At 41.6% G+C, this 14,416-nt stretch overlaps 1 protein-coding gene across 4 annotated transcripts in view; it reads left to right on the forward strand.

The window, feature by feature from the left end:
- The window catches only part of LOC121003249 (phosphatidate phosphatase LPIN3-like), a 106,276-nt gene that overhangs the window by 75,036 nt on the left and 16,824 nt on the right, over positions 1-14,416 (forward strand). For 3 of the 4 annotated variants that reach the window (XM_040434929.1, XM_040434930.1, XM_040434927.1), the window contains exons 4-14: positions 954-1,168; positions 2,178-2,285; positions 3,597-3,699; positions 3,966-4,146; positions 6,222-6,306; positions 9,446-9,585; positions 11,427-11,520; positions 11,602-11,671; positions 11,757-11,849; positions 12,517-12,575; positions 12,703-12,799. In XM_040434929.1, coding sequence (XP_040290863.1) covers positions 954-1,168; positions 2,178-2,285; positions 3,597-3,699; positions 3,966-4,146; positions 6,222-6,306; positions 9,446-9,585; positions 11,427-11,520; positions 11,602-11,671; positions 11,757-11,849; positions 12,517-12,575; positions 12,703-12,799 — 1,245 coding nt within the window. The remainder of the gene's footprint in view (positions 1-953; positions 1,169-2,177; positions 2,286-3,596; positions 3,700-3,965; positions 4,147-6,221; positions 6,307-9,445; positions 9,586-11,426; positions 11,521-11,601; positions 11,672-11,756; positions 11,850-12,516; positions 12,576-12,702; positions 12,800-14,416) is intronic. The other variant, XM_040434931.1, reaches the window with a different exon arrangement.

Consider the following 14,416-nt stretch of genomic DNA (forward strand, 5'->3'; position numbering starts at 1 on the left):
CTTGAGAACCTTTCTCACTAGACTCTGTGGTTAGGTGTGATACTATGCAGAAAACAGTAAAGATTTACTCTAGTTAGTTGTCCATATAGTCTGTAACATAATTTACGTAGAATAATATCATATATCCCGGTATGTATATTTTATAGGGTATTCATGTATTAGTAATGTCCGTGAGAGCTATTTAAAGGCTATGTACACCTTTGGGGCAATTTATTTTATTAGTGCATTATACTCATTATAAGCTAAAAATAATTTTTTTAATTGGTCTTTATTAAAAATATGGAATCCTTTTTTTCTGTGCAGAGCTGAAAAGCTCTAGTAGAGGGATCTGGATTTTCGCTCCTTTTTGTCAGTTGGGGACCTGATGGGCTCCTTATCTCTTCTCTCTGAGATTATAAACATTGATCAAAGCTCAATACTTATCTTACTGATAAGAATGTGGCTTAAATAAGTGTTTATGACCTCTCAGTAGTTTAGAGATAAGGGTTTTTAGATTACCAGCACACAGTAAAAGTGGAAGCAGCATACACACAGCTAGAAAAACACCTTTGTGACAGAACGGTTCAATATTTTTTAATAAAGACCAATTGAAAAAAATATTTTTAGCTCCAAATGAGTAAAATGCAATCTTTAAAAAAAAATTGTCTCCAAAGGTGTACATAGCCTTTAAGTGTTAATACGACAGTCCACTAAACACAAGACATCCATGCGCACTCAGAGTACTAAAGTGGCACAAACCACCAGATTTGTAAACAGCAGACTGTTGATGGGTTTTCACGTAGCCACTGATTATTTTTTTTATATTACACTGTGAACATGCCAAACAAGGCAACAACAAAGATATTGGATTTTGCATTTGCTTACTATTAAACAGTTGAGCTTTCTTTTAAGGCACTTGTGGATCACCTGGGATTACATAATGTGTAATGAAAATATCTTTTTTTTTTTTAAAGGTACCTAATTCCTCCATCAGCTGCCCTCACCTACCTCAGGGTACTTCCTCCCTTTATGTTGGCAATGAATTAACTGAACCTTCTACAGCTTTCCATTCTCCACTTCCTTTCACTGATACTGCCGCTAAAAGGAAAAACTGGAGCAGGAGAACAATAACCAGCAGAGCCGAGGAGACATCTGAAGACAAATCTGAAGACACGATTCTGCTTACAAGGTGAAGCTGCATTCTCTAGGACTGATTGTCTGCCGACAGTGTAATCTACTGCTGAGCCTTGCTTTATTATACTATATACTCTGGAGGACTCCCCCCGTCTGACATCTATATGTCCTAATAAGCGATGCAGAGAGGGGTCAACCCCTTTACTCGCAGCGTATTCATGCGTGAAATTGACAATAAAGTGGAATGTCAGTTGCGGTCTAAAAATATTTCAGTCACAACCTTTGGACAATGTTTATCTGCATTTTTTTTTCTTCGTATTGTCCTATTAGCTGCCTCTTGCCTGGTGACTTCAGCTTAGCAACTGCTGTGTCCCTATCCCATGCTTTATACTGCAGCACCTCTTCATGCGATTGGTTGCTGTTGTATAAGAACAAGCCAGCCATGAGTTACTCATTGAAACTAATCCAAATAGAAGCTTTATTTTGGTCCATTCTTTTCTTATATATCCTAGTGATAGCTGTGTAATTCTTAGTTTCTCCTGTGGTGGCGCTGCAGGGCAATTGAAGACTTCAGTATTTACAGATGATCACTTTGGGTTTCTAACGTTCTACCAAAAAGGGATTATCCAATAGTACGGCTACCCAGCGGCATGCGTCTCGCGACATTGCACATAAGGATCGTCAATGGTGTCACAGTACGACACGTGACATACTGCTACCCGACAGTCACCAAAAAGCAGACTTGGAGTTTATGTTGCAGGTCAGAAGTTACTTGCGACTTTTACTCCACTGACTAAGTCACACATGACATGCGACTCACGTGCGACTTGGCTATGCATATTTTTGTGTTGAGCGTCACATGTCGCCATGTAGCCATACCCCCATTAAAGGGTTCTATCAAGTCTACTCTTGGTAGAATGACATCTTGATTTTATGAAAGCATGCCTCTCCATTGATCTTAATTGCTTTGACTGGTCTTTTTTTCATTGTGACAATGAAACTAATTGTGAACATAGCTGTATATTAATAATACTGTCTTCTCTGCTGTGTCTCATTATATCTAGTGATTCCATATACTTCTCCTTCTCTGAGATCCCAGATGACATCTCCCCGTCACAGTCTATGGATCTCCTCACCACTGCTGAAGAAGATCTCTTGCAGCCGTCCACAAGGTAATCTATGAAGGGGTTATCCGAAGTCTAAAAGATACCCCCCTAATGTCCAGGCCCCTTGTATACATTATACTTACTTGCTCCCTGGCACCTGTGTCGCACGATATCCCTGCATGGCGGCTGCTGCATCTCCCTGTTGCATAAATTAAATCATCTGGCGGCAGGGGGGTGCTGCCAATAGCAGGCCGCAACGGGAACAAGCCTCCCTACCTGCTAGATGCAACGGCCGCCATGGAGGGATCTGGAGCAATGCAGGCGCCGGGGAGCAGGTAAGTATAATGTATGAGGGGTCTGGGCATTAGGGGGTATCTTTTAGACTTCGGATAACCCCTTTAAAGACAAAAAACTGTCCAGAGTCATTTTGGTATGGTTGTCCAAAAGACTAGCATGTATTTGGAGAAAAGGGAAGTCAGATTGGATTTTTTGACCATTCATTGACCCTTGTCCCTGCTTATACCTTTACTATGTATGACCGTGAAAGTGAGCATGTAAACTGTCCCATAGGTAGACAATGTAAATGACAGCACAAAGTACTGGAAATGGAAAGACTTTAGTAAGTAGTGATGGTCGAATATATTCATATCTTCAGCACAATCAAGCAATCTTGAAGGGTCACTGTGCTTTCGGATTACTTTTGATATGTCATAGGGACATATGAAAAGTTTTGATTAGTAACAGTCTGAGTGCTGGGACCCCCATCGATCTCTAGAACGAGGAGAGAGAAGCGCTCACTTAGTGCACTCTCTCTACTCACTGCATGAAATGGGAGTGTGACGAGAGGCCCATAGATTTCTATTGAGCCCGTCTCGCTTCCTGTCCTGCAGCAAGGAGCGAGAACAAGCTAAACGTTCTCCCCTCCTTCTAGGGATCAGTGGGGGTCACAGCGCTCAGACGCCCACAGATCAAAACTTTTGATATGTCCCTATAACATATCAAAAGTTTTTTTTGAAAGCACAGGGACTCTTGTGGGTGCAGGGCTTCAGAGGCCCCTCAGAGCGAAAAATCAGAGTGAATGTAAAGATTATTCACCCAATATACTAGCAAAGTTTCAGTCTAAAACTTGCTGAGGTGGGATCTAGATTTGTTGTTCCCCTGATAGTAGGAGTCCAGGTACACAGCCATGAAATGCAGACATGCACATGAAAATCCTGTCTAGGGTGAGCCAAACCTATATTGCAGGGCAAATAGAAATATGATAGATTTTAGATTTATTGTCTCTTTCATTTAAATACGATTATTGCAAAGTATTGCTGAATATGTTGGTGCCACTTCAATAAAGATTCTTATTATTATTTTCATATTTTTCAATAGTCGTTCACCCTCCCCAAAAAGTGACTCTGAAGTGGAAGTGAGGGCCCCTGGCTTGTCTCTCTACGAGAGCCGCATAGAATGGGACTGGGGAAGCCTCCCACAGGTGAGAAAAAAATCTTCCATAGGGTTGTTCAGGATTTATAAAAACATGGCTGCTTTCTTCTAGAAACAGTGCCGCACCCGTCTATGGGTTGTGTCCGGTATTACAGCTCAATTCCATTAAAATGAGTGGGGCTAGGGTGTAATGCCACTAACAATCTGTGGACAGGTGTGGCACTGTTTTGGAAAGAAAGCGGCCATGTTTTTCTAATCCTGGACAACCTCTTTAACGTTGTCCTGTTCCGGTGATCTTTTTTTTTTTTCTATCAGGTTTCTCGGCCAGATTTGTATTCTCAGATATCACAGTCTCTCCCACCCAGTCCAACCAGGGAGCTTGAGTTACTTCCACTCACCTCACCAGAACCTAGGCTTCCTGATCCAGCAGAAGATTGTAAAGCTAGCCAGAGTGTCCCAGAATCTGGGGAAACGTCCACGGCTCCATTTCATACAGGTTTGTATTTAGCAAGGAAAATACCACAATCCAGAAGTTTCTTCTCATACAGATTTTTATAATGTTTTCTAATGTTTACATGTGTTTTTATCATTAACTAGAGGTTTTCAGAGACAAAGCTTCACCAGAAGACCGCAAATAGTGATTAAATTATTTTATTCCATAATTTATTCCAGTTAAATCTTGTGCTCATTTCTGGAATCATAGGTCCATGAGAAGCTTATCCTATAATGCCTTGATGAAGAATGATGTCTATATCTTTCACAATCAAGAATATATCAGTCACTTTCATAATGGTTAATGCCTCGTGTACCCACGAGATGGTAGTGGGAAGATGACTGTGATACTTAGCCCTGCTCCCACTGCCACCTGAGGGAGTGGAGACAACTCCAGTCCAGGCAGTTTAGCCTGTTAGATGCAATGGTCAGTACCAACTATGAACACGATGTGGTTTAACAGAGTGAGGGGGTTCCGTCTGTTGACCCACCAGCGCCCCTTCAATGTAGTCATGAGGTACCATGGCAGTTGGAATGACCAAACAAAGGCCCCCAGGTCTGCAAATAGTAATTTCTTTTAGCAGTCTAAAATTTTTATAAATCATTATAAAGTATGAACTTCAAGTCCTCTATTGGCACAATAAAAAAGTGTAAAATAAAAAAAAAAAACTTTTCCTGTGAAAAGTGCTTTTACTGTTCAAAATTAAAACAATTATGTCAATGAAAAATGTACCTTGTCCCAGTAAGAACAAGCCTCCAACAGCAACATATATGGAAAGATAACAAAGGTACAGCACTCGGAATGTGGTGATACAGAAATGGAAATTTTCTACGATCCTTAAAGGAGTTCTCCGGGAATTAAGAAAATGAAAATATGTAAATATTCCTTTATTATAAATATATTCCCAAATACCTTTCATTAGTTATAATGGCTCATTTTGTCTAGGGAGCAATGATTCGGAGAAACAAAATGGCCGCTGTCCTATTAGTACACACAAAACCTGTCCTAATTACACAGCAGGACAAGTTACTTCACAACACTGAGCTAAAGAGCTGCCTCATCCTCCTCTCTGCTCTGCTTGTCAGGAATTATGATTTTGAATACAGTTTAATATGATATTTAGCTGAATCTGTGTAGGAATGGAGTTCATGAGGAGACATGAAGTACAGAGAAGATGGACAGGACAGACTGTGGTAATGGAGACTGCATACCAGTGCTGCTGCTCATTAGCCACATCTGTTCATGAACTCAATTCCAACAGAGATTCAGCTAAAGATCTTATCACCTGTATTCAGGATCATAATCCCCGACAGGTAGAGCAGATAGGAGAATGAGGCAGCTCTTTATCTCATTGTTGTGAAGTAACTTGTCCTGCTGTGTGATTAGGAGAGTGGCCATTTTATTTCTCCTAATGATTGCTCCCCAGACAAAACGAGCCATTATAACTAATGTAAGGTATTTGTGAATATATTTATAATGAAGTAATATTTAAGTATTTTCATTTTCTTAATTTCCGGAGAACCCCTTTAAAGGGGTTGGTCCAACTCAGACATTGGTGGCATATCGCTAGGATATGGCATCCATGTTAGATTGGTGTGGTCCCTACCTCATGGACCTGCTCCTGTCTCCAAAACTTGGCCTCCAAAGTGAAGGATAGCACACCGCACATGCTCTCCATTCACTGCTGTAAGAGTTCTGAAGATAGCTGAGTTGGAGGATGGACATGAATGAAAGAAGGACATCTGCTCTGCTTCACTTCAGGGGGCCCGTTCTGGAGATAGGAGCAGGTCCCAGAGGTGTTACTAGCGATGTGCCGTCAGTCTGAGATGGGAATACCCCTTTAAAACCAGAATAGTCTTGGTCCTTAGGGCGTTAATATGGTATAGTATAATTTCCTATAACTGTAGCACAGGCAAAATATAATGCTGTGAAAATAACAGGTCAGTTTCCAGGAAGTTGGACATTATATTGACCAGCCAAAAAGTCTGAGCTAACAATAGTTCTGTGTTTTAAGCTAGTTCTTCTCAAGCTCTTTCAAACACTGTTTATCATCCTTATATCATTATGATTCTATCTAGATACAGTCAATGAACCTCCTCCACTACACCCTGATGATGTTCTCTCCCCCGACTCTCAAGAAGTGTCACTTTATTTTCCTAACAGGTAGGAATTACATGAGGCTTCTACTGTATATAGTACTATATATTCATACAGACATCTGCATATTCAAAAAGAACCCATCCGATGTCTTGACTGTCATAGGATCGGACCTTGTAAATACAATCTGAACATTGTAACTTTGTTCATTCTGCCTGGAAACACATGATAAAACTGGGTTTTAACATTCCCCTTGTCAAAAGGGTGTGTCCCTACATTAGAATGGCTGTCTGTTTATTCCTACATTTCAAGGAGGAAGAACAAGGGAACAGCATCATTCAAAGTTGAGTTCCAAGAAAAATCACTCTAGACATGCCTAGAGAGCTGAAAGGTCTTCTTTAACCCCCAACAGTCACATAAAAATTGGAAAAACTCTTCCAAAAATGTAACTTTTTTTAATTGTAAATCCTAAATTTATGTCTGAAGTTAAGTATAGGTGGCGCACAACTCAGATGACCTAAGTGCATATTAACCCCTTAGTCACATAACTAATTTTAGCCTTAAAGGGGTTATCCCACTTCGCCTTTTCATACTTACCTGCTGCCAGCGCGCCGTTCACTTCCTGGATTCTGGCTGGGGGCGGGCTTCATCTTAATTGAAGTCTTTTCCTGGCCGGGCTGCGCGCTGGACTGAACGCGCACGCCGCCGCGCATGTGCCATGGTGACTTATTCCTGGCCAGTATAGTACAGAGTCGGCGTGCGAGTTCGCGGCTCTGTACTATTCTGGCCAGGAAGAAGTCACCATCGTGCATGTGCGGCGGCGTGCGCGTTCAGGACAGCGAGCGGCCCGGCTAGGAGAAAAGAAGGAGTCTTCTGCGCAAGCGCGGCCCCCGGGATTCCGGAGAAGAGCGGTGGCCGTAAGCGGGGATGAATTTTATCCTAAACGGTGGGAATTTGTTAATCAAATATATTTACAAAAATTATCACTGTCAAATCATTAACAGATTTAACAGTGATCATTATGATGGGATAACCCCTTTAAGGACCAGTAAAATTTTTCTCTCTCTGTGTTCCAGCAGTCATAACTATTTTATTTTTTTCTTGAATTTAGCTGTATGAGACCTTTAATTTTGCAGGGTGAGATGTTTTTTTTTTTAAGCAACCATTTTGGGGTACTTATAGGGGGAAATTTATTATGCCAATTTTCTGGCATAGACAAAAAAGTCAAAAACACAGTGTTTCCTACTTTTTAAATGCCACTGCGACACAATTTTGTCGCAAGTGACATTTCTTCAATTCCCACGCCACTTTCTGAGAAGAGGCCTTGGTGAGGGCAGGGCAGGGCCAGTGGGCTTCGCATATTTATGTTCCTTTTATATCATATCAGTTTTTTGGTGTACATGAAGACAGAACTTTATGCCAGTTCGGAGCTGCCATAGATTTCTGTTTATTCACATGGATGGACTGCCAGAGGGAGAAGATAAAGAAACAACAGTAATTTTAAAGGAAATGTGTCATCAGAACATGACCTGCAACGTGCTGCCCCAGGGCCGATCGGATCCCAGTGTTTAGGAATGCCGAGTGGTAATGTGGCCTGATAGTTTTGTGTGCTCCTACGTAGCATTCAAGAATTTATAGTTGGAATAAGCCGAGTCCAGACTTGGTAAAGTTCAACGGTTTTACTTGAATAAATTTGAGATAAACAGGGGAAGGGTAAACTGGCAGGTAAACTTTAATACCTTGTTTTCTCTCTCTGCTGTTGTGCTAATCTCTGGCTTCCGTCTGGTTACTGGACTGTCTAGCCTCTTCTTCTAGAACAGGCATGCTCACCCTGCGGCCCTCCAGCTGTTGCAAAACTACAACTCCCAGCATGCCCGAACAGCCTACAGCTATCAGCCTACAGCAGGGCATTGTGGAAGTTGTAGTTTTACAACAGCTGGAGGGCCGCAGGTTGAGCATACCTGCTCTAGAAGACTCCTGCTGCAGGAGGGAGGAATGCTTCCCTCACTGCGCCATGTCTTGTCTCCTTCCAACTCTCAACTCCCTATAGCTTCCTGCAACCCCTCCCTTTTATTGGAAACAAGTTTAGCCCACTTCTGCCCAAAAGAGGGGAGAATGGAATGGTAAGTTGCATTCTAAATAAAGATCTCTCTCCGCCAGATACACTGCCACCTGCTGGACAACCAGGGACAGTGCAGGAAATACAATACATAAGTTAAATAGCCATTCCTTTATTCTTTCTAATAGAAGATATTAATGAAATGCTATTAGCCTTCAGTAAGGGTACAGAGGTGAGGTAACCAGTTTAGGGGGGTGTACCTGCACAGTCTGAAAATGGCAGCGCTGATTGGATGGAGTGAGTCTGTGCAGGTACACCCCCCCAACTAGTTACCTCCCCTCTGTACCCTTACTGCAGACTGCTACCAATTCATTCATAACTTCTAGCAGGAATAATAAAGGAATGGAACATCATACAGACATAAGAATAGATGCTCCAGAATTGTTATTACATGGGGAATGCATGAAGCTATTAAAGCAGGAGTGGTGAAAGGTCCTCTTGAAACAATAGGCTATTTTTTTTATGACACATTCCCTTTAACATTATTTTGTGGGATTTATTTTTATGGCATCATTGTGTAGTATTAATAACATGATAACTTTATTCTGTGGGTCAGTATTATTATGATGATGGCAAATTTATATAGTTTTTATTGTTACAATACTTACGCAATAAAAACACTTCTTTTTACAAAATATTTTGTTTTTGTGCCGCTGCATTCCAAGACATAGAACATTTAAGTTTTTCTGACATGAGAGGGCTAATATATTAGTTTCCGTTCTAATGATAATCATTATCACTATTACTGTCCCGTGTAACAGGTATCGCTAGAGAAGCATATTTGTGTGGGGAGTACAAGTGTTTGGTGTGACTTACTTGACACCATGATCCAGACGCTGTTAACTGTTTGGGTCATGGGGTCAATATACCCTGTTTAGGCATTCTAAGTTAATAGAAGTGAGTACCTGATACGTAATCTCGATCAAACTGGTGTAGGTGTAGTACATCCATAGTCCTCTTGATATGTATACCTGAAATGAATGGAGACATAAGACTGGTAGCTCCTCTGGAGTCGGAAAAAAGAATCCACTGAATTATTGTCAATACTTTATAAAATGAGAAAAATTATATATCACTTTTTTGTAGTGATCCACATCCCCCACCTCCACCTCTCCATAATGAAGAGGACTCAGGACAGCCACCAGAAAACAACACAGAACCATCTACACCATTTGTGGAAATGTCACTCTGCGGGGGTCTCACAGACAAATGGAACATCCCTGAAGGTATAAATATTACAAATAGATATCATACAGGCTCGGACTGGCCCACCGAGGAGCCGATGAATCCCTCGGTGGGCCACTGAGCTAATCAGTAAGCGGTCTGTCTGTCCTCTTCTCTGCGCAGGCAAGCGCTGTCACTGCATTTCTGTGCCCCGCACCCTCTTGCTGTAAGATCCTATAACCAGTAGGGCTCCCTGAGAGGCGGGTAAGACAGAATTTTAAACTATATCTGCGTCCTAAGGGCACGGTTTCAGATGTGGAAAGACAGGGAACCACCACAAGAAAAGCTATTTCCAGCAGTGGTCACTTTAAAGAATAGGGCAGCACCAGCAGGCATGCTGCACACTGCGCATGACCTCACAAGGCAGAAAAAGAGAGAGTTTGAGGGTTAACAGGGATTCAAATGGAACGGGTGTCCACGGGACCCAAGGTAACTGGAGGCTCCAGGGGATGGAGGGGTGAGAAAGAAAGGCTGCTCACAGGGTCAGCCCTGCAGAAGAGACCACAGTTAAATGTAGATAAAAAAAGCTGGCTTTTTTAAACATTTTTTTAAACATCTAGAGGCGAACCTGGCTGGGGGGGTATTGGTTTACTCGTGTTTTATGCTTATCCGAGTAAACCCCCCCGTGAAGTGAGTAACATCTTATTGTGCAGACTTGCATCGAAGTGTATTCACCTGTACATCCATTCGCCACCCAGGCGGCGACTTTTAGTTTATTCAGTGCAACACAAAAAGATTTTAAGCACACCACATTACATTTCATTTTTATTTTTATTCCAATACTTTTAATTTTACGTCACTCCCCCCCTTCCTGTCTCCCATTCATTTTTTAGATACACACCATTTTTAAACGGCTTTAGTATTGCTGATTAATATTTGTTGAGTAATTTTCTTCTATTGCCTCTTATTGTTTTTTATTGTTTTTTATGGTTTCTTTTTGCCCAATAATGTCCACAACCCATTCTGCCACCATCTGTGACCTAGCCTACCACCCACCCTCCTTTCTTTTCCACCAACTGCTATTTTGATTGGCGCTTTTTCCAGGGTCTACTTGGAGAGGGACTGGGAGTGTCCCCCCCACCCCCTCCCGCCTTTTTTATCACAAGGCAGAGACAGCAGGAGCGGAGCGAGGGAGTTGCCTGCAAGTTAAGTACTGATTCTGCTCTAGAGTGTAAAGTGTGGAGAGCAGGGTACTTTCACACTTGTGGCAGAGGATTCCGGTAGGCAGTTCAAAACGTATGCAAACTGATGGCATTTGTCAGACGGATCAGGATCCTGATCCATCTGACAAATGCATTGAAATGCTCTATCCATATTTCACAAATTTCCTCTTTTTTTCGAGTGAGTGTCCTCGTTAGGATAGGAGCACCTAAATTGGTGTCCTGGTTCCCTAGTGCGACAGCTCAACTGTTATAATATAGTAATTTATACTGCACAACACATATCATTAAAAAGATGAAAAAACTATTTCTGATTTACTTTCCCCCTCGAAAAAAAAAAAAAAAAATGTAATTAAAGGTTAATCAATAAAAGATATGTACCCCTACATTGTGGCACTAATAAAGTAAGCCTAGCAGGTGAGTGGGAAAATAAAAAGATGGATCTTGAAATACTATGAAGAAAAATCTAAAAAACTGCATTCAGAAGGCTGAAAAAATAAATTTTCAATATTTGCATATATAGGGTGGGCCTCCAGAGTCCGTTCTACTGGTGGGCCCTAGGCACCCCAGTCCGACACTGATATCATAGATAGCATCATGTTAACACATGTGGTGCCATACACCAGGATTCCTTATGATTTATATCTTCTCCTATAATCCAGCTGCCCTCTCTTCATATTTAGACAGGTTCCTCAAGTACAAGATCTCATTCTCAGATTTCAGCCAAAACCCTTCACTCATAGGAAACCCAAGACTGGTGTTGCGAATACACAACAAGTGGGTCCATTTTGTTTCTGGATATTTTTTGTACTATTTTTTTTCTATCTACATGTTGTCTTTTATGTTTTTTCTATGCAGATTCTATAACTGGGCAACTGCTGCCCCCATTCTTCTCTGCATGCAAGTGTTCAACCAGATGCTGCCACAGGTAGTAAGCCTCTATCTAGTATGTTATCTGCCTCTCAGTCATTGTGTATTTCCCTTATTGATCCATCTCCCATGTGCTCTTGAAGGGGGTGATTGATCAGATTTCTCAGCAGAAGATGCCACCTCAGAGTCGAGGATGGTGGTTTTCTTGGCGCAGAAGGAGCTTGCCTAACCAAATGGTGAGAAACCAAAAATTTGCAATAGGAAATGTTATCTCCTATTCAATCCATGAAACATTTAATGCTATGTTTATATGTGCCTGATTCAACTTGAAATCTGCTAATACTCTGCAACCCATGCATGTGAATGGGGTATCTGTTATCCTGTTCACATGCATCAAAAAATGTCTGCATGGCTGCCCGGCAGAAATCTGCTGCTGAAGTGGCATGTCACTTATTTTGGCCAGACATGACATTGAATGACAAAAGGGCTAAATCTGCAAGGGATCTGCTGCACACCTGCAGAAAAAAACACAGCAGAAACAGAAGAGTACAGCTTCAAATTTCTGGTGTGCAAATTTGTGAACATAGCCTTGCATTCTGTACTTTTCATCTCCCCATTGTATAAAAGACAGAGCTTCAGTGGATTTTTGCCCTCTAATGAGCTGTCACCTCAGTCCTACTTACCCAAATCCTCCACAATTTCCTTCTGCTAGCTTATCCGTAGACATGACCTCCTTAGCCCCTCGCTACTTAATCTGTCTAATAATTTTCTATCACTCCACCACTTGCACCTCCTCACTGTAGAAAATCTTACAATCATATCCTTAGTTTTCCAATATTTGCTTTCCTTCATATTGCCCCAGCTCACTCTTACCACACTTTCTCCCTCACTCCCTTCCTCAAGCAGCCAGTAACAAACACTAAGGAATATGTGGAGGAGACCGAAGAGTCCAACACCGAGCGGTGAGTATCTTTATGTGAAAAGTCTCTTCCTAGCTACATCACTTTACTGCTCTCTTCTCCTTGTTCTTCACTTTTTCTCTCTTGAAGCATTTGTCTTTTGGATCCTGTCTATATATTTTCTACTTAGGTTGAACGAGAAGATAGAAGATGACAGGAAACCTTCATTAATTCCTACACAAACTCGGCCATATCGAAAATCACTACGATTGACTTCTGAGCAGATAGTAAGAGGGAACCATTTGTGTTCAGCACTATTCTATTTTTGCTTAGGCAACTTTCACACTCGTGTTTTGGCTTTCCGTTTGTGAGATCCGTCTTGGGCTCTCACAAGCGGTCCAAAACGGATCAGTTTTGCCCTAATGCATTTCCATGAATGGAAAAGGATCCGCTCAGAATGCATCAGTTTGCCTCCGATCAGTCTCCATTCCTCTCTGGAGGCGGACACCAAAACGTTGCCTGCAGCATTTTGCTGTCCGCTTGACAAAACTGAGCCAAACGGATCCGTCCATATTGACTTACATTGTTTTCCCTGACACAATCTGGCAAATTGAAAACTGATCCGTCTTCTATTGACTTTTAATGGAGTTCATGACGGATCAGTTTTGGCTATGTTACAGCTAATACAAACGGATCCGTTCTTGCAGATCCATGACGGATCTGCCCAAAACGCAAGTGTGAAAGTAGTCTTACTGACTCATCTGCTCACTTACTGGCAAATCCTGTCTTGTTTTAGAAGCTGTTGATATCTCCATGTTAATATGTGTTAGGGTGGGTTCACATCGCGTTTTATTCCTCCGTTTGAAGTATACATTAGAAACAAAGAATAGAAAAACACAGCACACCACGTTCTTATATCCTGAAGAGTATACTTTTTTTTTTTTTTACAATGGAACTCCAGTGGCATCAGTCTGAGGCATCAGGTTTTTTGTAGAAGTTAAATGGATGGGAAAAACACAATGTGGATCCAGCTTTAAGGATCTGTATTATTTTTGCCACACCCTGTTGTGCAAAAGTATTTTCTAAATGAATTGCAGAGACGGCAGTGAGATAACAACAAGCATCAGTCTATGCTCAAGCTGGTCTGTGCACTCCAATGTATTAGCATAGCCCATGGGAGGGCCATTAACATTATTGGGCATAGATGTATCCTTGGTTGGATTCAATCTCATGGACCCACAGCTTCCAAACAACCATGCCAGTCTCTAAGCATCCATTATTATCTATATTCCAAGGCAAATCAAGGTTGAGGTAGACTCCATTACCATTAACAATTTAATATAATGTGTGGCTAACATAAGCCTCAACCAGTAGATAAGCGCCACCAGAGATGTTTGGTGGCTGCTTATTCATATCTACCTTCAAGCAAGAAGAACGGATCTCCGATCATTTGTAATATACAGTAAATTAGTAAAAGCTGTACCACTTCTGCCCCATATTTAAAGGGGTTTTGCAAGACTCACATTTTGATGACCTCTCCTCAGGATAGGCCATCAATATCAGATCCCCACCAATCAGCTGTTTGAAGGGGCCATAGTGCTTGGACTAATGCTGTGGCCTCTCCACAGTATATTAAACATAGCACTGCACATTGTATAGTAGCTCTACTTGGTTTGTAGCTCAATCCCATTCACTTGAATGGGACTGAGCTGCATGAAGGCCATGTGACTGATGAATGTGATGTGACAGGCCTAGGGGTGCCAGAAGTCAGATATGGAGGACCTGTCCTGAGGACAATCCTTTTACACCTTTATGTTCTTTGAGATACACTTTAAAACTTTATAAAATCCCATATCTTGCTGCTAGAGGCCCTATTACACAGGCAGAATATTGTTAAGATGATC

The sequence above is a fragment of the Bufo bufo genome, chromosome 6 (genome assembly GCF_905171765.1).
Source record: "Bufo bufo chromosome 6, aBufBuf1.1, whole genome shotgun sequence".
NCBI classification, from domain to species: Eukaryota; Metazoa; Chordata; class Amphibia; order Anura; family Bufonidae; genus Bufo; species Bufo bufo.